At 39.1% G+C, this 21,499-nt stretch overlaps 2 protein-coding genes across 56 annotated transcripts in view; one reads left to right on the top strand and one right to left on the bottom strand.

Annotated features, from left to right (window-relative positions):
* The window catches only part of TANC1 (tetratricopeptide repeat, ankyrin repeat and coiled-coil containing 1), an 87,797-nt gene extending 84,915 nt beyond the window's left edge, over positions 1-2,882 (top strand). For all 13 annotated transcript variants that reach the window (XM_046943834.1, XM_046943836.1, XM_046943839.1 and 10 more), the window contains one exon: positions 292-2,882. In XM_046943834.1, coding sequence (XP_046799790.1) covers positions 292-1,639 — 1,348 coding nt within the window. In that variant the 3' untranslated portion in view covers positions 1,640-2,882. The remainder of the gene's footprint in view (positions 1-291) is intronic.
* Positions 1-21,499, bottom strand: part of WDSUB1 (WD repeat, sterile alpha motif and U-box domain containing 1) — a 30,340-nt gene that overhangs the window by 8,434 nt on the left and 407 nt on the right. For 2 of the 43 annotated variants that reach the window (XM_040703521.2, XM_015290161.4), the window contains exons 1-12: positions 21,123-21,453; positions 19,680-19,796; positions 18,237-18,639; positions 15,027-15,211; positions 13,057-13,149; positions 11,640-11,733; positions 10,830-10,863; positions 9,218-9,258; positions 9,026-9,132; positions 8,136-8,318; positions 4,640-4,780; positions 3,099-3,297 (exon numbers count right to left, since the gene is read on the bottom strand). In XM_040703521.2, the coding sequence (XP_040559455.1) occupies positions 3,119-3,297; positions 4,640-4,780; positions 8,136-8,318; positions 9,026-9,132; positions 9,218-9,258; positions 10,830-10,863; positions 11,640-11,733; positions 13,057-13,149; positions 15,027-15,211; positions 18,237-18,634 (1,455 nt within the window). In that variant the 5' untranslated portion in view covers positions 18,635-18,639; positions 19,680-19,796; positions 21,123-21,453 and the 3' untranslated portion in view covers positions 3,099-3,118. Of the gene's footprint in view, positions 1-3,097; positions 3,298-4,639; positions 4,781-5,700; positions 5,841-8,135; positions 8,319-9,025; positions 9,133-9,217; positions 9,259-10,829; positions 10,864-11,635; positions 11,734-12,174; positions 12,220-13,056; positions 13,150-15,026; positions 15,212-18,236; positions 21,454-21,499 lie in introns of those variants that run through there. The other 41 variants (XM_040703522.2, XM_015290160.4, XM_040703524.2 and 38 more) reach the window with 38 other exon arrangements.

Consider the following 21,499-nt stretch of genomic DNA (forward strand, 5'->3'; position numbering starts at 1 on the left):
AGCTCATGAAACAGTGCTTCAGTTCCTAGTTGATTTCTGCTGTCTTCCTGATGACTCTTGGGATGCAAGAGGAGGGGAAAGACTTAGGACTAGGTCTGTGCTTCCACTGTAGAACTTCCTGGGTTTGGAGACTATACAGTTCTTATCTTTTCACCACATCTAGCAGGAGATGACAAAACAGAACATCTCTTTGAAAGTGGTGGAGGTGGATATTACTGCTCAATAAGCAGTGCTGAAACTCAAACTTGTCCCAGGTTTTTATTAATAAATTCTGGTGTCTTTTTCATACAGAAAGCTACTTGCTGCTCTTGCTGACTTACATGAAGCCACAAAGTTGTGTCCTGGCAATCAAGAAATTAAACGTCTCCTGGCTCGAGTAGAAGAAGAATGTAAGCAGTTCCAGAGAACGCAACAACAGAAGCATCAGTGCTCACAGTCAGGACAGCAAATTACCAATTCTGATAATGAGGAGGAGGATGTTATCCAAGGAGTGAATGAGAACTTCCATCTTCAAGAAAAAGAGGAAGAACTGCCACACCCTGATGAATCTGTTTCCTCTCCACAAAGGCTGCAACATTCCTTAGCTACTTCATCATACACTAGAAACCTTCAAGACAGTGTTCAGCAGAAAGTGAGACCTGTGTCCCCTCAAGGCAGAACAGGCAATAAATATCTGAGAGAGCCAGGCTTGATCATGCAGCCAACAAAGCAAGCACAGATTGTAAAAACTAATCAGCACCTGAGCTCCATCCAGCCTGGATCAAAACTGGGAAGCAGTCAATGTAATACAAAGACACAATCGCCTTTTCAGCATCTTTCCCAAAGTCCTGTGCCAGTTCGACACACTAAAATTCAGCATTTGGAGGGGACAAGCGCATTATCAGCTGGAAGTGTTTCCACAGGTGCTAGTTCTGAGCTGTACAATGAGAAGTTCACATCCAGCCAGTGTTCCCATTCACAGCACTCTTTTGCAAAGAAATCTAAAACCACTGATCCATCACCAGCCCCATTTCAAATGAATTTCAGTGAAGCAAGACAGCAAAGTCCTGTACCCAGCACTGTCTCTTCTACTTCTCCACCTAGCAGTATGATTCTTGCCAGCTCAACCAGCAGCTTAACTTCAGTGAGTAGTTCTGCAGATAGTATTAAGGGGCTAGGGCCAGACGTTCGAAGCAAGGAGAACAAAGTTAATCAAGTTCATGGTACTGCTGCTGAACACAGACCTCGCAATACGCCATTTATGGGAATCATGGATAAGACTGCCAGGTTTCAGCAGCAAAATCAGTCCAGTCGCTCTTGGCATTCTCAGGCCTCAGATGGATTATCAACAAATGTTTCTTCAGGGAGCATTCAGTCTTCTAATTTCGAGCAGTTTTCGGTCAAACACTCTCAAACTAAAACTTCCTCTACTGTTACTATCCCGGGAGAGAGCAACCAGAATGGTATGCAAGCTAAAGTACATGAGGAGCTTAGGTGTCAAACAGCTGCCTACTGTCAAGATAATAGAGCACCAAAACAAGTTCTGCATTTATACCCAGATGCGCCATCAAAACAACACTCTCACATCAGTAAGGAAGGTCATTTAAGCCACGTCACCTCTACAAAACCAAAGCGATCATTTATTGAATCAAATGTGTAAATATTATTTTGTATGTTACATAGTTGTAAAACTTCGCTTATAACATCGTAGGGTGTTCCCACTATAGTGGGATAGCAGCTGGCTGTTGGTGAGTTTGCGTGCTCAGCCCACACTGACCAGTACTTTGTGGGGTACGACCACTTTAAACTGTTCATGCTGACACAGTAACTGGAATAGCAAATTATGTAGGAAGAGTCAATTAGGATCAATCAGTCCATCAAACTAGGACCTCAAGTAGCGGAATTCTTTCCATTACACTGTACCGCGAAAAAAGAAAATAAATACACACACACACACACGCACGCATATATATGTTTAGATTCTCCATAGGGCTTTAATCTTCGCTTTTGGTTGTATTGCATCACATCACTTACACAATAATTGTGCCTCTGTAATGCTTAAGTGCTTACTTCTCAAAACTGGTTAAGAAAATAGATGCTGCGTACTCTTCAGATCTGTATATCCTTTTTTTTTTTTTTTTTAATCAAAGATAGTATTTTATCACTTTTCTAGTGGGCTCTAATTTGAGGTGCATGATGTACATTTAGGAAGCAAAATTTGTGTATGAGTAAACTCAAAGCAGTTATGTTTTGAGATGTAAATATAACTATTTTTAGTAACAAGTAAAATAAACAGTAACAGCTGCATGTGTATTGAAAGGCTTTGACCATATTGGTTATTGCACTGAGTAACACAATATTACAGCATGTTAACGATAACCGCACTTTATCTAGTTTACCTAATCGCCTTTGGGTGCTATTTTAAAGCAAAATTATATATTGGCTGTTTATTCATTAAAAAAGGTACAGCAGTGAAATGTTTAGTAAGTATTGTGATAGGAAACCCAAGAAATGAAATGCAGATGGAAGTTGGAGGAAAAGCGTAAGTGCAGTTACTTTATAGGATGAAGTTGTGGAGTTTTTTCAGAGGAAATAAGGTTTTATAGTGTCAAGAATATTTGGAAACTAAAGAGATGCAGTGACATTTCTGACTGCCATGGGGCGGGAGTGGCCAACCTGAGGTTGTCACTTCCCAGGTCTTGCGTGTGTACAGTGGTGTATGTACGTTGTAAACACCTGTATGCGTTTTTATAAACTCTTTCCTGAGTTCACATTATGCTTTAGCTTATTTATTGCATACTATTTCTTCGGTATTTTGTACAAGCTATATTATTCTTGTCCTGTAGTACTATTTTTGCACAGCTACTGTATTTTTTCCATACAAAATAAAAGTTACGATTACAGCTGTGTGAGATGCAGTCACTGACTGCTCAGGAATTCTCCAGATGCACATTCATTCACAGGGAACAGGGAAATATGCTTTTACTAATTCAAAAATAGAAATAAAATACAAATTCTGTGCTTTGAGACTCACCTTGGAAAATGAAGACTTGAAAACTCATAAATGTAGAGGAAAATTTTAAGAAAATTTATTTGAAAAACGGTGAATCAACATTTACCTTCATTTTAGTGAACAAGTTCAAAGCAAAGTGGTTTCGCCTTGTTTCTGCTGAGTCTCCAGCCAGCGGCTGATAGCCATTTTCAGTGTCCTGTTGGGTGTAAGCACAAGACTGGGAAGAGGAAGATTTGTCATGGGACTAGATCGTCTGTTATTGCTGATCCAATTTTCCATTGCCTCCTTTTCATAGGAATACCCATCTGCAAAGAAACCATCATCAAAATCTTGCATTACAGACAATGGGGCACTGTTACACTATATATTTTACATATGTAAGAGATAGAAGGGAATCAGTATTTCTAAATAAGAGAATTGAGATGTAGAAAAATTATGTAGTTGAGTCTATTACAGTAACAGTTTATACAGCAGTATTGAGATCAAAATTCAGTTCCTGCAGTAAATAATGGAGTGGAGATGACACAGGACACATGAAATTGTTCAGTCTCTTTTGAACCAACCTTTGACTTGCCTGGGCTTGATTTAGTAAGAACTGTTGTGGGCCATGTATACATTAGTAAGTTGCTCCAAAAGTAATGCCTCCTTATTTCAATGCGAACTACAACAGCTATTAAGAGCACAATAGCACTACTTGATTTTCAACATAGTCACCACCTTTAGCTATGCATTTTCACCAGTACTGCACAAGAGCCTGCATGCCATGCTTATAAAAATCTGTGCCAGCCAAGGTGACCCAGTCACCACAGCTGAAACGCACCACCCACTGCCTCCCTGTGCTCACAAACACTGTATGGGCTTCGTAAACTTCCAGCAAGTGTTGATGAATGTCAGGGGTGTCATTTTTTTTCACCTGAAGGAATTCAGTGACAGCTTTGTTTCATCTGCACTTCCATGTCAGACACCATTTGATCAGACTCCCACTCTGCTGCCATCTGTCACGGCAACAACACATAATGGAATATTGGTAGGAAGGTTCAACCTCTACTGCCATCCCACCAACATCTGCCTGTTACGTTATGGACCAGCAAAACAAAACAGGAGGTGCTGCTTTTGGAGCAGCCCTTGTAAAACATACAGTATTGTAATTATATAAGTAACAAAACATTCTAATTGCAATTTTTCTTCTTAAAGCATTAAAAGAGAGGAACAAAGCCACAAAACTGGTGGGATATTTGACCTTCTGTACAACCTTTTAAGTGCCATATATACAGTTGTGTAAAGTTAGTAATGAGCCTGTGTTTTTGCTGTTGTTTCCCTCATGCACAATTCCATTGTGTATTTACAGAGACAACTCTAATAATTAGGATTTAAATTTATACTTGCAAAGGCACAAAAAGAAAAGAGCATTAAAAAATAACCTATATGGTTTTGTCAGTAAAGCTGATACTAAAGGAATTACATGATGCTGCATTTTTCTCTCACAGATGCAGTTTGGCCAAAGATTTCCCACAGTTGTTTCCTTGCAATAGCTACATAGACTAATTTATCTTATTCATTGTAGACAGATATGCCCAATTTTTGTGTTCCCATATCCATCTTTACCCTTAAGACATTCACGTTATTCAACATTGCTCAAAGTCATACCTGCTGCAATGACAGGATCCTTCATGAGCTCCCGTGTTATAGGGCATAAGAATTCATCAGGAACAGCAACAGAAACAGAGACCATTTTCATCCTCAGCTCTTCGATCTTCTGGAGGATTTTACTGCGCAGGCCAAGAGACTCTGAAAAGTTATTGGAATATAGAGTGAAAAACACCATTATGTGAGGCAGAGAGGTTGGTTCTTACATTTACTGCCATGCCAGAGGAGACACAGCTCAATCCTCCCATCCCCACCGAATACAGAAAAGTCCTCAGACCCCTGGCCAGTGCCTGCCAGTCCCGATGGATAGCAATAGCTCTGTGGGGGAAGGAAAACAAATGGCAAAACAAATGCAAGTGCAATGTTGCACAAAGCCACAGGTAATGGGCAGAGCTGCATTTTAGTTGATGCATAATAGGATCACATGCACTGCTGCACGTGCAAAGCTAACTGCAGCTACAATTGTGATGGAGTAGGAGAATCAGGAGTGTTTCTCCCTTTAAGCTGGATTATAAACCTAACAATGCAATGGTATAAGAGTACACAAGTGCTTCCACCACCCCCTCACAAGATCAGCCATGCCAAAGTGTGTTTGTACACCACGCCTGTAAATTATACTTCATTGCAGCGTGCTCCTGCTTCATGAAAGAGATGATCTTAGGCCTGTAGCATCTTAGTGCCTCTGCTTACATAAAATGAATTGCTGAACTCCATATTTTTTTTATAAATGCTTGGCACTGACTTAGTTATGACAAAATAGCACTTTTACTACTATTACTAACTTAAATTTGTATTCACAGAGGGGCTTTAGACCCAGAATAGAGGGGAACAATCACCTCCCTCACCCTGCTGGCCTCCCCTCTTCTGATGGAACCCAGGGTAGCATCTGTCTTCCGGGCTGTGAGCACACACTGTTGGCTCATGTCCAGTTTTTCATCAACCAGGACTGCTTAATCCTTGCCAGCAGGGCTACTCTCAAGGAGTTGTCCCAGTTTGTGTACATGTCGGTGATTACCTCAACCCAAGTGCAAAACTTTGGGCTTTGCTTTGTTGAACCTCACCAGCTTCACAGGAGCCTCCCTTAGGACCCAGGGATGCATGTCATCCAGCCCCATGGATGTGTACACATTCAGTCTCATGAGCTGGTCTCAGACTTGTGCTGTCCTTACAGTGGAGGGGAATTTGTTCCCCCATTTCCCACCTGGAGGTTCAGATTCAGGCATGTGAGAATCCTGGCTGCCAGTGAAGACTGAGGCAAAGAACTCATTAAGTACCTAATTTCTATAAAAAGGATTAAGTAATGACATATGTAAGGATTAAAATACTGTAAGAATTGAAATACGGTACTGAAATATAATAAAAAGCTCATGCTTATTCTTAAGGAAGATTTTGCATGGCAATTTTGTGAAGATCTGTGGGATCAGCCTGGGATCAAGAAAAATTAAGGATATAACAAAAGAAAAGAAAGGAAATAAGGAACCAAATTCTGTAGTTGTAACTGTATTTTTTGAGGGCATCTTTTACAATCTTCATCACAAGAGCAACTTTTCCTAGATTCCTCTCATGCAGCCAAATTCTTCCATTCAGTTTGCACTTTCAATTAACTAGCTCCTGATTAAAACCTCCAGTCAGGAATTAACGAATTATCCATGACAGGTCATCTCCTGAAAACAAGCTATAAAAGAACACTTAAACTAAGATTTTTTTTCTTATTAACAAAGCAAGCACAATTTTCTGTTTGATGTATACTGAGCGATTTCCCCAAAGCTTACTCCTGCTGCAGTATAGAGGTAAATTCTATTCCAAAATGCTGTTTCTTTGCTCATTCTCCAATCCAGAATCTTGATAAATATGTGAAAGAAATGAAGTTATTAAGACAGATTTTAATTGGAGCATTTAAATACATTTCTTACAGCTGCCTGAATCCCTGTGAAAATCTAACCCGTCATACTGAAAACTTAGCATACCTATTACAGAAATACATCACAAAAGACCCAAGTATTGAGCACAGAGACTAAGCAATGGGTATTTTACCTGATTAATTAGAAAGCACATACTGAAGCTGCTTCAGCTCATACGTACAATTAATCCCCACTGCATCCTTCTATAGCCAGTGAAAGCCAGAAAGGAGCAGCTTCCAATACTCAGCCTGAATTCTACATGTGCTGTCTAAAGACACATCCCAGGATTTGCATCTTGTAGCCTGCCTTACAGTGGGCTCTTGCAAACCAATCTGATTATCTGTAATTTAAAATTTTCTTGACTGTAATCACAAAGCTATCAATCAGGTAGCTTTTGCTTTTGTTCATTTTTTTCCCCATTGACAATTCTCTTCTCAGTAGCTCAGCTCCCATCATCAGTCCCACTGCATTTCATTTACACATAATCCTCTGGTCAGCTGCATTAGTCTCAGCTGGTCATTGCTGCAATGGCTCTAGGCTATTCCAACATTAAGGAACATGTATGCAGGAACACAAAGCTATGAGTCTTTCATCAGTGGCAATTCCTGACATTTGCAGCGATTCTGTTGATTTCTGTACTTTAACAAAGCTAACTGATACGCTGATACTGACCTGATACATACCAAGACCACAGGTGTGCACACATGCAAAACAATTAAGAAAAAGGAGGGGAGAAGTCTGCCTACAGGGAAGAATGCTAACTTCATAAAATAGAAATATAAAAGGGTTTCTTGACCCATTTGACTCTCTGTTATACTCGATCTCAGGTGTAAATTAGCTGCTGACGTGTTTGCCAAAATCTAGCCACAGAGAATGGAGAACATTCTGAAAGTTCCACAGTAGTCCACCATAGAGAAGTTTTCTTTCTTCAGAATTAAGGAAGTGAGTGGTAACAATGCCATAGCCTAGGATTCCTTCTAAAATGAAACTTAAGTTTTGCAATAAAGAGATGGGTCAACATTAACCAGAAGGATGCCTGATGAACTGCCAAGTGTCAGATTGGTAAGGTTTGCTTGAGCATTACTGACACCAAATGCTTTATCTACAAAGTAAGTATAAAATAAAACACATCTTGTATTTTTCTACTATGCTAACTGTACTGTGAAGAATCTCACTGCTAAATTTAAGGTAGCTCACCATGTAATATTAGAAACATAACGCTTTTATAAACTGACAGGAAAAAACTGGAGAGCACTATTTACCAGGTCAGAATCAGTAAGTCTATACAAAAGGTGAAATTACTTTCCCACAACTTAATGACCCAAAATCTAAAAAAGAAAAACAGAAACAAAAGCAGGTAAGACCACATATCAACATGGCATTGCCAGTGAATGTGCAATTTTTCTAGGTATGAAAAAACACACAGCACTTTGGATAACAGGACATTTTGTTTGTTTGTTTCAGTTACCAATGGAAGTGATTAAAAATGCATTTCAGGAAAACGTACCCATACATGAGACTTCTAACTTACTTTCATTCCAACATTCTACAAATACACAAAAGATTACAAACTATTTGGATTTCTGTACTCTTACCAATTTTTAATTCATGAATCAGGCTTTCTCTTGTAAGATTCACGAGTTCTTTGCCATCGATGTTATTTGCTTTGAAAAGCCCAACAAGTTCTGCGAAGCCTTGTGCACAAAGCCAGGCTGAAACATCATCCTCTGACCAGTTCTCAGCAGTTCTAATCTTAGAGTCATTTTCTATAGTGTTTCCTTGGGAAAGGAAAGATAAAAGTAAAGTAAACAAAACAATGAAAAACAAGAAAAACAAACCCAACCAGTAAGAAGTATGGAAGTAACGAGCATTTTCCAAATGCTCTCACTATTCCACATTCCCTAACATCTGATAAAAGCAATACTCATTAAACATTCCTTCATAGGGGACACTCATTTGGGTTTGTCTTTATTGACTGATTTTCACAGTTTAGAGGAATTTAATCTCTCAGGTGCTGACATCTGTCAGAATTCAACAAGAGACAGAAAAGTGTCAGCAGACAGTAAAACCAAGTACCATATCTCCTTATAAAAGCAGACCAAATTCCAGACTTAATTCTTGTGCTTTGAGCAAAGATCCATTTATTTTTACTCCACATACTTCAGGTACTCCCGCATTTTGTAACTTTATGTTTTTACTTCTATAGCAACTGGCAAGTTATATTTCCTGTTGACAATTAGGCTTTCAATTAGCATATTTTCTCTTTAAATTACTGCCAAATATACATCTTCGAAAAGTCTTTCAGTGCTCTGGGAATTAACACTCACATCTTAAATGCTACACATAAAGTAAGAAATGGAAAACATGAAATGAATGAAATTAATGTTCTTCTAATATCCAAGTTGTTTGTTGTTGTTGTTGTTGTTTTTAAATAGAGAATTACTTGTTGCACAAAGAATAGGCTAAAAATACTTCAAACGCTGACCTGCACAGGGTTGCTTATTGTCCAGTTTCCATATGTGCACAGTTTTATCCATTGAACCCGTGGCAAGGAAGAGACTACATGGAGCAAAGGCACAAGTTGTGACATATCTAAAAACGTGAAAATGGACATGACATTGAATGAATTTCTTTTATTTATTAATAGTAAAAGAGATTTATCATACTGGATTCATACCTAGTATGCTGAGACAAAGTATGAAGGATATTGCCAGTATTCTGTAAAAAAAGAACATTTGTGACTTTAAATCTTAAAGAATAAAACATTCACTCATTTGTACACAGACTTTTAAAGATAAGAATAATACTTCTTCTTTGAATATGACAGAACTTACTTCAGAGTAGGTATCTGACCTTGCCTAAACCAATGGGCAGCACAGTCAGATATGTATCTTGGCTTTCCTATGTGAGGCCCTCTATTCAGTTCACTGGCAAAAGGCTACCCTTCACCATAAAAGTAGTAGAAATATCAACTGAATTAATTATACCCATATTGGCTAATTGTTCGTGTGGATAAAAATATTTCTTCTACAAATCTAGGATTAAAAATGACCTGAAGTGGTAACTGAAATTGAAGCAGACTTCATACTACAGTCTTTAACAATTTACTGAGGATTACATCAGAGGTTTGTATATTTGTATACTAGATGCTACTAAAAACGAGTCCCTGAATTTCCAGTTTTAACATATGATTTGAGAGACTTTCCTTACAATTAAAGGTAGTATTTCTTTGACAGGTACAGACAGAATTAAAAGATGAAGAGCAAAGTTATTCTGAGATACTAACTGATCTAGTTTTCTTCAACTACTCGGCATGAGGAAAGTGCCCTGTTTTAGGCCTAAATGTCTCTCCCCCAGGATTTATAGAACTAACCCCCCTCAGCCTTAATAATGGCAACAGAACTTCTAAAAAATTTATTGTACCTTATGTTAAAAATCTCAGGCTAACAATCTGACAAACAGCATTAAGAGACATTTATGCTGCAGTTTCCTGCATTTTTCATTTCATTGATGTGCCATTCCTCCAGGGGATCTAAGCATCAAACTACTGATACAACTGGGCCAAAGCTGTGAAGGTATCAGATTAGTCACTTTGGTGAAAAACATGCAGCCCTAATTGAAAATCTGTATCAATACAGCAGTATGTGCAGAGAAGCTTAATATCTGTTCATCTGCCATTTTCAGCAAAATCATTATCTTCAATATGATAAAATTGTAAAAGGTAAATACCACTGCTAGGTGAACCTCAAACGATATAATAACAGTATTACACAAAACACCTAAAGAGGATGCTTTTAAAGAAAGGTCACTGTATTTAATGTAATTTTTGTCTTGAATTATTTCTTATGCTTCTATTTAATGTGCGCTTTATATACAATTAGTAAAGGATTTCTGTGATCACTGTCCCTCCTTTTATGCCAAAAAGTATAATTCTTCTTGCTGTGAACGCTAGAATAAAATTTACCATTAGCAAAACTCCCTCCACTTCAGTAAGAACATACAAGCATAGGATTCACTAAATAATACTGTCCTGCAGAGCAGCGTAAAGAAATCAAATAACAAAACACTCAAATAAATGAAAATTAAAAATGAGAGAGATTGACTGATTCTCAGGAGATATTTTACCTCAAGTTACACTTACTGAAGATTAAAAAATAAAAATAGGGGGTTTCATAGTTCCTATTCCATAATATACTCTTTATCTTGTCAGGATATTGCAGAAGCGGTGCTAATAAAGACAACAGCCAAATGAATGATCATGAAGAACCTTACAACTACACCATACTTACAGTCTCATATATTATGACACACTTGTCCACAGACCTTTAAAAAAACAAAAAGCAAACACATCAACATTAAAATTATACATAGAGGAATAAGAAATCAAACTATTTCTAATTAAAGGAGGGGGAAAAAAACACAACACAAAAATCCCAACTTTCCCACAAGTAAAATGAACAAATAGAACTCTCAAGAGAACTCACCATAACAGAGCTTCATGGAAAGCAAAGCTCCATGCATTTCCAGCTTAAGACAATGACACTCATTAGCTGTATCTACAGCATTTTTAAAACAATGCATAAAATCCCAAATTCTGCACTTCCATAATTTCTGATGCAGAGGGAGGTTTCATGCAAACTGGCTCCCAGTTCCATGGCTTCCCACAAGGTACAAACAGTTCTTTGCAAGAAGTATCTGTAATGTAGATATTTCTGTGCACCATGCACTCAATCTGGCTATCCATTAACTACTCTCAGCTCTTCTATTTCCAAAATCTTTTCATTTGCAAAGCAAACTAAAGGAAGCACTGCAATTCAATAAAAATTAAATGACGGCCATATAAATGTCCAAAAAACAGAAACAATGAATCTCATTGCAATGCACAGAGAACAGAGCCTGCAAAATCCTACATTTCAAACTCAATCCCCCCCAGACACAAACAAACTGGGAAGACAATTCATTGTCTCTGGAGGGCAGAAAAGTATTCTGCAATTACTGGAAATATATTTTGAACTCTGCAACTCATTTAAACGTTCTGTTTTACAATTCTTAAGCGTGGACTGGACTGCCATCTGAAATTTCAACAAGATACTGCTTACCCTGAAACCAACATCTGCCCATCATAAGAAAATGCACAAGTCAGAACTGGGGCAGAATGTCCACTCAATGTGCATTTATATCTCAATTCACCACCTAAAACCAGAAAAAGTAAATTATTGCAAATTGATATATTTGACAAAGTATTAAGATAACATGGTTTTAGGGGCATAAAGCTGCCTCAGATAGCTGACTCTGTGACATACTGCCTATAGAAGAAGGGACAAAGGATCACAGAGATAGCGTAATTTTAGCTTCCATGACCTCTTCACTTTGTAGTCTTAGCACCTAAGAATATTTTAGATAATTGGGTATCTGTACATTCCATATTCATTCTTACAGACTTCTATATAAGCAATGACAAAAATTCCCACTGGAGATGACTTTGGCCATATGCCTTGTCTCTGCATAGCAGTCACACACTGCCATGGTTTTAGGATTTTTGTCATCAGTACTCCACACCATAACATCATATAGAGCACTGAGAGTTAAAGAGTTAATGCTGCAGTTCTGTGGATTGTCCATATTTCCAGGTACCTGGTTCTCAGAAGAGAAGAACAATTGCATCTCCCAGAAGACTCACTGTTCAGTTTCCGTTTTCCATTCAGAGGGAAAGATAAAAGTTGTTCACAAGTCATGAGACATCCCTTCTGTTCCTGCTCTCTCTGCAGTGCGTGCTCCCCAGCCATCTGCCTTCAGCATCACAGTGAGGCCTTCGGTTTTGGACACTCTCATTTTATTTATTAGCCTCAGTTCCAATTCTATTGTATTATATTGTGTTATCTTGCATGCTGATACCATACTTAGTAAATGAGTTTTTTCTCCCTTAGCTCATTGTCACTGTTGTGTTTTCAGGCCCATCTCCTATCTCCCTGCCTTTTCCCTTTTTTGCCTTCCCCCTCTCCCAGGGGTGTGTGGGTCCCCCTGCCCCATTAGTCACAGACACAGTAAACCATTGACACAGATTACACTGTAGTTATAGCACAGCCACACTGTTTTCATTCCTCCAGCTCTTGCTCAAAAGGCTAAAATTACTGAAAGGAAACCTCTCCCTGGCCTAGCAGATCAAGAGGTTTCAAACTATGAATGTGCCCAAAGGCCAAGGTAGAAATAAAACTCATTACCAGAAGATGAAAATGATCATTAAAAGCAAACATTTATCACAATATTGAGGGGACTGGGGGAATATTTTTTTAATCTTTACTATTATTGCTAAACAGATCACTAAATAAAAAGCTACAGGACCCAATCTCAGAAAATACAGCATGCATTAGCTGCTTTCTAGCAACACAATTAAAAGAACACTTCCAATTTGTGGTTATTTTGGCTGCAAATCCATGACAGCAGTGTAAATTTGACACTAAAATTGTCACTAAAGAGTTAAGACACTTAAATGTGAAGAAGCATCACTATACACACCTAAGAAGTCTGCAAACAAAATAAACCAGACTTTGATCTTATTATCTTGACCACAAGATGCCATCTGGAAGCATCCGGATGCATGTTCCCCATCTGATAAAATTAAAAAATATGAACAGGAAATTTATAAGCACAAAAATAATAACATATCAGTAAATTACATCACCATTCTTTCAGTACAATTTGGTAAATCTCCTTAATCTTAGAACTACTTTAAAAAGCGTTGATAGAACGAATTGCAGAAGTTCTAAAAACATCTGCAAGTAAGGAACACGCATTACTGTCACGTTATTTCCTGAAGAAGTCGGTGACACCCAGAATTGCACCACTGTGCTCATATTTGAAGCTTTTTGGATGATAAAATTTTGATTCTTCTATCTGCCGAGTGTAGCAATATTACCTTTTAACACACAGTATATGGTTTTTCCCCATTGCAAATGGTTATTTCCATTTCTTCAATAGTTCTCAAATTTTAAAATCATTTACACGTACAAAATTTGAGAATATGACAAACTACTTTTCAGTTCTATAAACTGATGTTTCATGTCTGCAGTCCACCAAACCACTCTTGAGAAACACCTGCATTAGTTATTAAAGATGAAATAGAACAGTAGCAGCAGTTTTGTAGCTTTCCCTCTTTCTATTCACGGATGTAAACATTTCCAATTATCATCACATTCCATGTGTTGTTCCTGTTACCATTTTCTCTAATTGTCAGCCAAATTCCTTCTGCTCTCCTACTCTAGTGAGCTGACATACCAGCCTGATACAAGTCTGCAGCAATCCTCTAGCAGCATTACTTCTGCTAGTATCAACTCTTATAACAAGGATCACCAAGTTTAAGGCTGAAAATTAGAAAATTGCAACAGATGTTTACATAATAATGTAAGTATAATATAATATATAAAATTTAAATAAAGACTCATATTTCCTGTTCTGTAGTCACTGGAAATGTCAAAACAGTTACAGTTAAGCATCATATCAAATTACCACTAAGGTTTCACCTCTTGTTTTCCTGTATTTTCACTTTCATCTGGTTATCACAATAACATTCTCATATACACAGAGCTCTCTGCAGTTCACAGGAACCATCAGAGCTACTGTGGCCATGGCAGACCTTAGGATTTGCCAGAACTCTGTCAAATATCACAGTGCCTCATTTTCCTAGGATTCTGTGTAAGGTCTGAGTATTACTGAGAGATGAGTAGCACGCCTTAGCTATTATGGTGTAAAAACACATTTCTTGATAAATCAGCCAGAATGAGAATTCTTTCGCAGCACAAAAGATTTGGACACATTTTACATGCTACTAAGTTGTTAATGGGCATCACAGTGCTGTACATACCAAGCCCCTCAGAAGGGGAACACACTGTCTTCCATTAAGGTTCACTAAAATTTTCAGCAAAAGCTGCTTTTATTATTACATCTTAGAGGGACTCATGAGACTGTGGGCTCACCTCTCCCCAAGACTGCACCAAGTCTGGTGAGGGAAAACAGACTACCTGCTCACACATCACAGCTGAAGCATTCTGCTTATTATGTTTACAGTTCTTTGCATTGCTTTAATCCAGTTCTGTTCCCTGGGGAACCACAGTAAGAAAGAGTTAACTGGAAATGGTAATCAAGTACTGCACCTTCTGACATTGTTCTTAGACCCAGGAGACAGGTCTCACAGATGCTGCCCAAACACGCTCCAAAACCCTGGCAGCATAATTAGCCACTTAAAGCTATCATAAACACACCAATTGCTTTGTTTGCGGACCTAGAATATTCCTTGTTATCTCCACTACTCTTACTTAAGAACATTCAGAATACGGAGTCATTCCAATGTCATTTACATCTTGAGCACTGATGAGAAAAACAATACGAAAACAAGAGCTTGAAAGAAATGAAATCACACTTTTTTCTTCTTCTTCTTTTTTTTTTTTTTTTTTTGCCATGTTCCTCCCCTGAAGAGTCAAGTGACTCACCAGAAACTGGATGTGAAGAAATATCACAGCAGGTAACGCCAAGATCATGTGCTTTTTCATTACAGAGACATCTCATTTTATCATCCCAAACAGTCAGATCACCACATGATGATCCAGTAACAAAGAAATTTCCACCTGGAGAAAACGCACAGGCCACCAAAGAACCATCTTTAACATTCCCAGATCTGAAAAGTAAGAGTATATGATAACTGATTTTGGAAGTAATGTCGTGAAGAGCTGATCTTTCTAATGCAATCTGATGAAATAAACCAAATCATACTAAGTTCTGTATTTTGGAACTTGGTAACAGAGGGCAGAGAAACTGTGCAATTGCAACGAGATGCAAAAAAAAGCACACCTGTGGGATCCAGGACCTGCTCCTTGAGGTAAAATATGAGGTGACACCCATGGTAAAGCATTTCAGTTGAGTGATAAGGTAACTTCCAAACTAAGATAATTCACTAGGACTTACAGTTTGGAAGACAGAATACTCTGTTAAAATTCTATGGCAGGATAAATTTTGAAAGTAAAGGATAAATACACAGCAGTCATAACAGAATTACATGTAATCAAACAGGGGGAAACAATTCCCACAGTTCCTCTGTTCTGTTCTTGTAGCATGACAGAAAACCTACTGGCTGTAACTGCATTGAATACCTTGCGATTTCCAAGTAATTGAGTAAGGACGAGGTAATTTTTGAAAACTGATTTCTGTATTTTAATTAAGTCAATACTTTGTAAAAACTGATTCTAAAAGAAAGTTCCTAGCAGATAAGTAAATGCCTCAGGAAGGAACTGGGGTCAATAGCCTACCATTCTCTAGGTTATCCAACAGCAATCTAATATCAAATGAATGTCTCACACCTTTTAACAGACACTGCTTCAGATCCAGTATGCATAGCTGAATCTCTAAGCATAGTAAAAAAGAACTCACAGACACAAGCAATAGCCACGCCACAAGAAATCTCAGTATTATCTACTCTGTATTTTCTAGAACAGCTGCACATTCTCTTTTGGAGACAGAAATTTTATTTACTGCCAGAGGTGTCAATGCCACAGATGACAAAGTCAATATACTTTCCTGAAGTTCCCTCTAACCAAACACGTAGGTCCACCAAAAATCACTCCCTTAATTCGATCACTAAGCATACTGCAGAACACGCTACAGCACTCCACCTTTTCACATACACGATTCTATTTCCCTAGCACAGCTTTTAGAACTTTCACACAGAAAAATCTATTGTTTCTGCTATGAAAACAGTAAAAGAAAGAGTACTATACACATTCAGAGCAGGCTTTTCTTCCTTTCAGGTCCATTAGCAGTATCCTAGCTATTGAATAAGAAATGGCAAATGCTTTAAGAAACATCCGTAAATGAACATGCTTTGAGGCTGTTCAAATCCATCATAACGATGATTTAACTTGCTGCTTCCTTCACAATTTGGACTGTCAGTCACAACAATGCAGCTAATTGGAGCAGATGAGGACTAACTGGTTACCTTGTTGTACTTACAACCTGTATACTTAGTCAAATGATACCACAGTGTGGTAAAGTGATTCTCTTTTTTGGCATCAACACACTCAACTTTTGCAGAAGAAACAGAGAACTGCAGGCTGGGTAACTAAAAAACTTAAATGTAATTTTTAGGTACATTGATAATTTCGAAATAATACTGATCACAGCTCTAAGAAAAGCATAACAGGTTTACCTTTGCACCTTTTGTCCCTGTGATTACAGACACCAGCAACTATCCAGGGAATTCATCTGCTGAATATATACGTATACACACATCCCAAAAATAAATACAATTAAAGCTAAGCTGACTACTGTGAGCATGTTAGCACTTCAACATTAACTTATACAAATGAAATTAGGTAGATGGAAAAGGAACAACCAAGTTCTTTTCTGTTGTCATACAATAACGTGGCAAGAATCCATTAGAATCCATTCTGTTTATGGACAAGGTTCCAGATTTACATGATTTCAAATAACAAAAATCATTTCGGGAAAAAAAAATCAGTTCACATCTAAATCACTGCTGTGGAAGGCAAAGGCAGAGAGACCGCAAAAGCAATAACAGGCTTGACTGGAGAGTAACAAAAAGCAAACAAATTTCACTTTCAAAAATAGCTGCTCCTTCATCCTGACAGCCAGAGGACAATTGTTTTAAATTCTTCCTTCCTATTTCACAGACTGTGTAACTGATGCTCTACAACTTGGGTAATGTCTTGCTTATGTACCAATTACAATAACTGGCCTGAAGATTCTGACAACAGAGAAAGATTCTGAAGATGACAGGAGGAGAATTCATGCCTTTAACTGTGTTACTTCACTACAAATGCTCACCTGCTTTGTTTCATATAGTTTTATGCTTCGGAAACTGAGCTGAAATGTTGATTACAATACTTAAAGATTTAGCTCTAATACTTCCTTGTGTTGTTGTTACATCTCATCCTGAAACAATACAGTTTACACTAATACTTTCCAGCCTTTTTCATTCTTGGATTACCATCAAGCTTCTAAGATCTTGTTCAGCTTAAAATAGTCACATTGTTATATATTTAGATTTAAAAGTCTAGAGCCAAGATCCACCCCTTCCCGGACCTCATGCAAGGGTTGGCAGTGGAGGCAAAGGTATCTTGCTGGACATCCCTGCATACTTGAGGCCTTCGGAAGGTAAGCAGCTTCTTTCCTTTGTTTCTGTGCCCACGGCTGTTGCATTTGAGCAAGTCTTTGCTTGCTGTAGCCTAGGACTTTGCTACTACAATTTGTTAATTGCTGCACTTTCAATGGCATTACAGTTACAGTATACTCAATATAAAGCACGCAATGCAGTCAAGCTCCGCTGACCAACATACCACAGTTTGTTGACAGTTCAGAAATCAGATGCATACAATGTGCAATGTATCCTGATTTCATGTTAAACCAGTGAATAAAAAACAAACACAAGATTCAGATGAAAGATAAAATAATAAAGTTTCTTGAGTTCGCACTGCCTAATGCTAAAAGAAAAATACTCATCACTTCTCCTATTTATGAACTTTTTGGTCTTCCAAACCCTATTTTTTTTTTTTTTTCACATAAACCAGAAGTGTAAAGTCTGCAAGTCTGTACACAGTACAGCATACGAACAGAGCAGCACTTGTAACAGATCATATTTCCGTAACAGTAAATAAGGTTATTTGTGTGAAAAGGTATTTGACACTCACCTGTAGAATTTCATTGAGTGCACGTTCCAAAGAACGACACTTCCATCAGCTGCACCTGACACCAGGTAAGTGGACTCAGGAGAAAAGCGGCAGACTCTGACAGGACTGCCAGTGGGCTGCTCCAGCACTGCCAGCATCCGACCATCGCTAGTGTCCCAAATGATGGTAGCACCGTCTGTTGAACACGAAGCTAAAGTGTGTCCTGATGGAGAGAAGCAGCAGCAGTGGACAGCATATGTATGACCTTTCAAAGGTGAGTATGGGAGCTCAGTGAAGTCATTTAAAGAGTAAATACGAATTGTTTTGTCCAAGGAACAAGTAGCCAAGCACGATGATGAGAAGGCACAGCAGTTGACATCATCACTGTGATCTGTTAAAGTGTGAATTAATGTCGCCATTCCATCTACTTCCAAAAAAAAAAGAAAAAAAACCTGAAGAAAAGTTAAAACAGTTAGACATCTCTCCTTAGAGATGTCGAACATTTATGAGATAAATCATAAATGAGAGGTACACGGTACCTTATAAAATACATTCTCCTGGAAGAAATACCTGATTTGCAGAGGCTAATTTTTCACTTAAGTACTGTTTTAGCCTCAACCTAAAGCCGAGCATATACACAACATGGAAATGAGGGGTTTTTGCTCAGTAAAACATATTTTAACTTTTATTTAAGTCAACTCACAAGTTTGCAATACAACACTAAAGCTCACATAAAAACTACTTGATTTTAGGGCAATGGCAACATACTTTGTTCCAGTACTTTCATTTATGCTGAGTTTGCTGTTCAAATTTGTTCCCAGTTGGACCTACGCAAAACATAATGGAGTACATATGCACTGTAGAAACTAGTCATCAAGCTAACAACTTATAAACCACTTGCTACATATAAAACAAATATCTCTTCCTACATGTGATTAGTATTCAGTGTCAAAACATTACTTTGGGTTGCACCATGGATACAACGATATTTTTAATATTATTTACATAGGAAAAAAGCAAAAGTTTTCCTAAAAAGCTAGCACAAAGTAACTGAAAGGTATCTTTGCATTTGTTTTCAAACCATCCTCTCTTTAACTGGATGTGCCATTTATCTACTTCAAAGCCATCAGCATTAACAGTTTTGTGAAAGCAGCAGAACCCTGTTCCATCATCCCTATAAAGCTGGCACCTCTACAGCTATGTGTACAAAAAAGACTGTTAAATGAATGCTAGATCTCCAGCTGGGAGCAGAGCAGACCACAAACGTATGCTGGATTGGAAAAAGAAATCACTAAAAACTACAGTTGGGCTTTTCTTCCAAAAACTAACATCTACTCCAAACTAACGGCTATAAGAAGCAAGCAAGAACAGAGACTAAACTGAGACTTGAATGCGACAGATGAGAAACTGCACTGCCTCTTCCTTTTTATCACATTCCCTACTCTTATTAAACCAAGCAATTACCTGCACCACCACAGGTCAGCTACTTTATCTTCCTGGAACGATCTGGTTAGGTGCCAAACTGTCAGACACGGTCAGATGGAGAACAGGGCAAGTTATTTCCTTAGCAATCTCCAAATTCTAAAAATAAAATTTACATCTTCAGTCAGCACTGCTGCACCTCTGCACAGATAGGCTTTGGAGTGCTTAGTGCAAGGGTTGGTGGGAGCATGAGAAGTCAGAGAAAGGAAAGAGGGCTCAAACCACAGCTGCTCTACTGGAAACTGGAAAGAAAGGCTGTCCCCTTGCTTCTCGTCATCCCCGTCCCTTCTCTCTTCTTGGCTGTAGCAAGGGAAAGAGGAAACAGGCAACAGGAAGAAGTAAGGAACCAGGGAGATACTGAGAGGGGATAAAGACACACAGAAGGGAATTCGAACTGTAGAGAAGGGCTCAGGCAGGAACAGAGCTGCTCAGAGTACTGCAGAAGGCTCACAAAGACTAAAAATGGCATGACAGACAGCATCATCAGGTAGATGGTGAAAACTTCAGTTAGGTGTGAGTTCCCTGTATGGCCAAGAAGCTCTACCATTTTTATCTTCTGTGTTCTTTAACGTTTACGTACTACGCAACTGTGTACTACTGTAAACCAAATACTGCAAACTGAGTAGTGCATTTAAATCAGAGACGGAGATGAGAATTTGAACTGCCTCTGAAATTGCATTTGCTTCTACAACAAGGGGAACTCCACAAGTATTCTCCAGGTACAGAGGCTGTGGGACTATCGTGCCTCACAGACATCAGCATCAGACAAGTGTGCCACACGGCTGAGGTCAGGGAAATTCCCCCAAAATACATTCTAGCCAGTTCCCTTATGCTACAGATCATGACCAGTCATCCAGGGAAAAAGGAAGTATGGAGCCAAAAGGAAGTGCCTACAGTTCCATGTTGATTCTGGTGGGGAATAGCTGCTGCATTACTTTAGCGGAGCCAAGGTCTAAATCAGCACACTATTATTTACGTGCTTTGTCTGGACAATCCCAAGCCCAGAGGCCACCACAAACAACGAAGTGTGGCTTTACATACATACACGTACATATGCCTGTATATGTGGAGATATATGTTTGTAAAGCGTATGCAGGTACACACACATACATTTATACATACACATATCTAAGGGCAACGTAACCGCTCTCCCGAGCAGCATACAGCATGCTGCTTTAGTTGCAGGTCCGATCCTTAATACTGTTTGTCCTAACATCAGGACCCCCCCAATTTTATCACGATTCTCTTTAAAACTACCGGACAGAGGCTTTAACGGGACAGTACAACCTTCCCCAGCAGCTTCCTCTTTAACCCTTAAGCCACCGGCAGATGGGTACAGAAAAAGCTCCGGCACTTTGGGGCACGACTCACTCCGCCGGCACCGCCGCCCCTCCCGGCGCAGCAGAGGCAGGGTCCGCCACTCACTTCGATCTCCGGCGACAGATTCAGGGCAGCGCTCAGAAGGGCCCGCACGGCGCGGCGTTCAGCCTCGCAGCCCTTCCGCAAGGACGGCAGCCGCCGTACTCGGAGGCCGCGGGGACAGCAGCGCCTGTTGCGGGTCCCCGGGAACGGACCGTACCATCCCTGCCAGACCCGAGGGTGGCTCTGGGAGCCCTCGCTTCGGCTCCCTGACCTCCCTCTCAAAATAAAATAAGAAATAAAATAAAATAAAATAAATAAAATAAATAAAATAACCGACGGGAGGACGCGGGCCACCACGCACCGCCTTCACAAGAACCTTTGCAGGCTGCCCCGCGCACGCGCACGCGCACGCGCCCGCCCCTGTCCCGCCAGCTCCGCCC

Source organism: Gallus gallus, chromosome 7 (genome assembly GCF_016699485.2).
Source record: "Gallus gallus isolate bGalGal1 chromosome 7, bGalGal1.mat.broiler.GRCg7b, whole genome shotgun sequence".
NCBI classification, from domain to species: domain Eukaryota; kingdom Metazoa; phylum Chordata; class Aves; order Galliformes; family Phasianidae; genus Gallus; species Gallus gallus.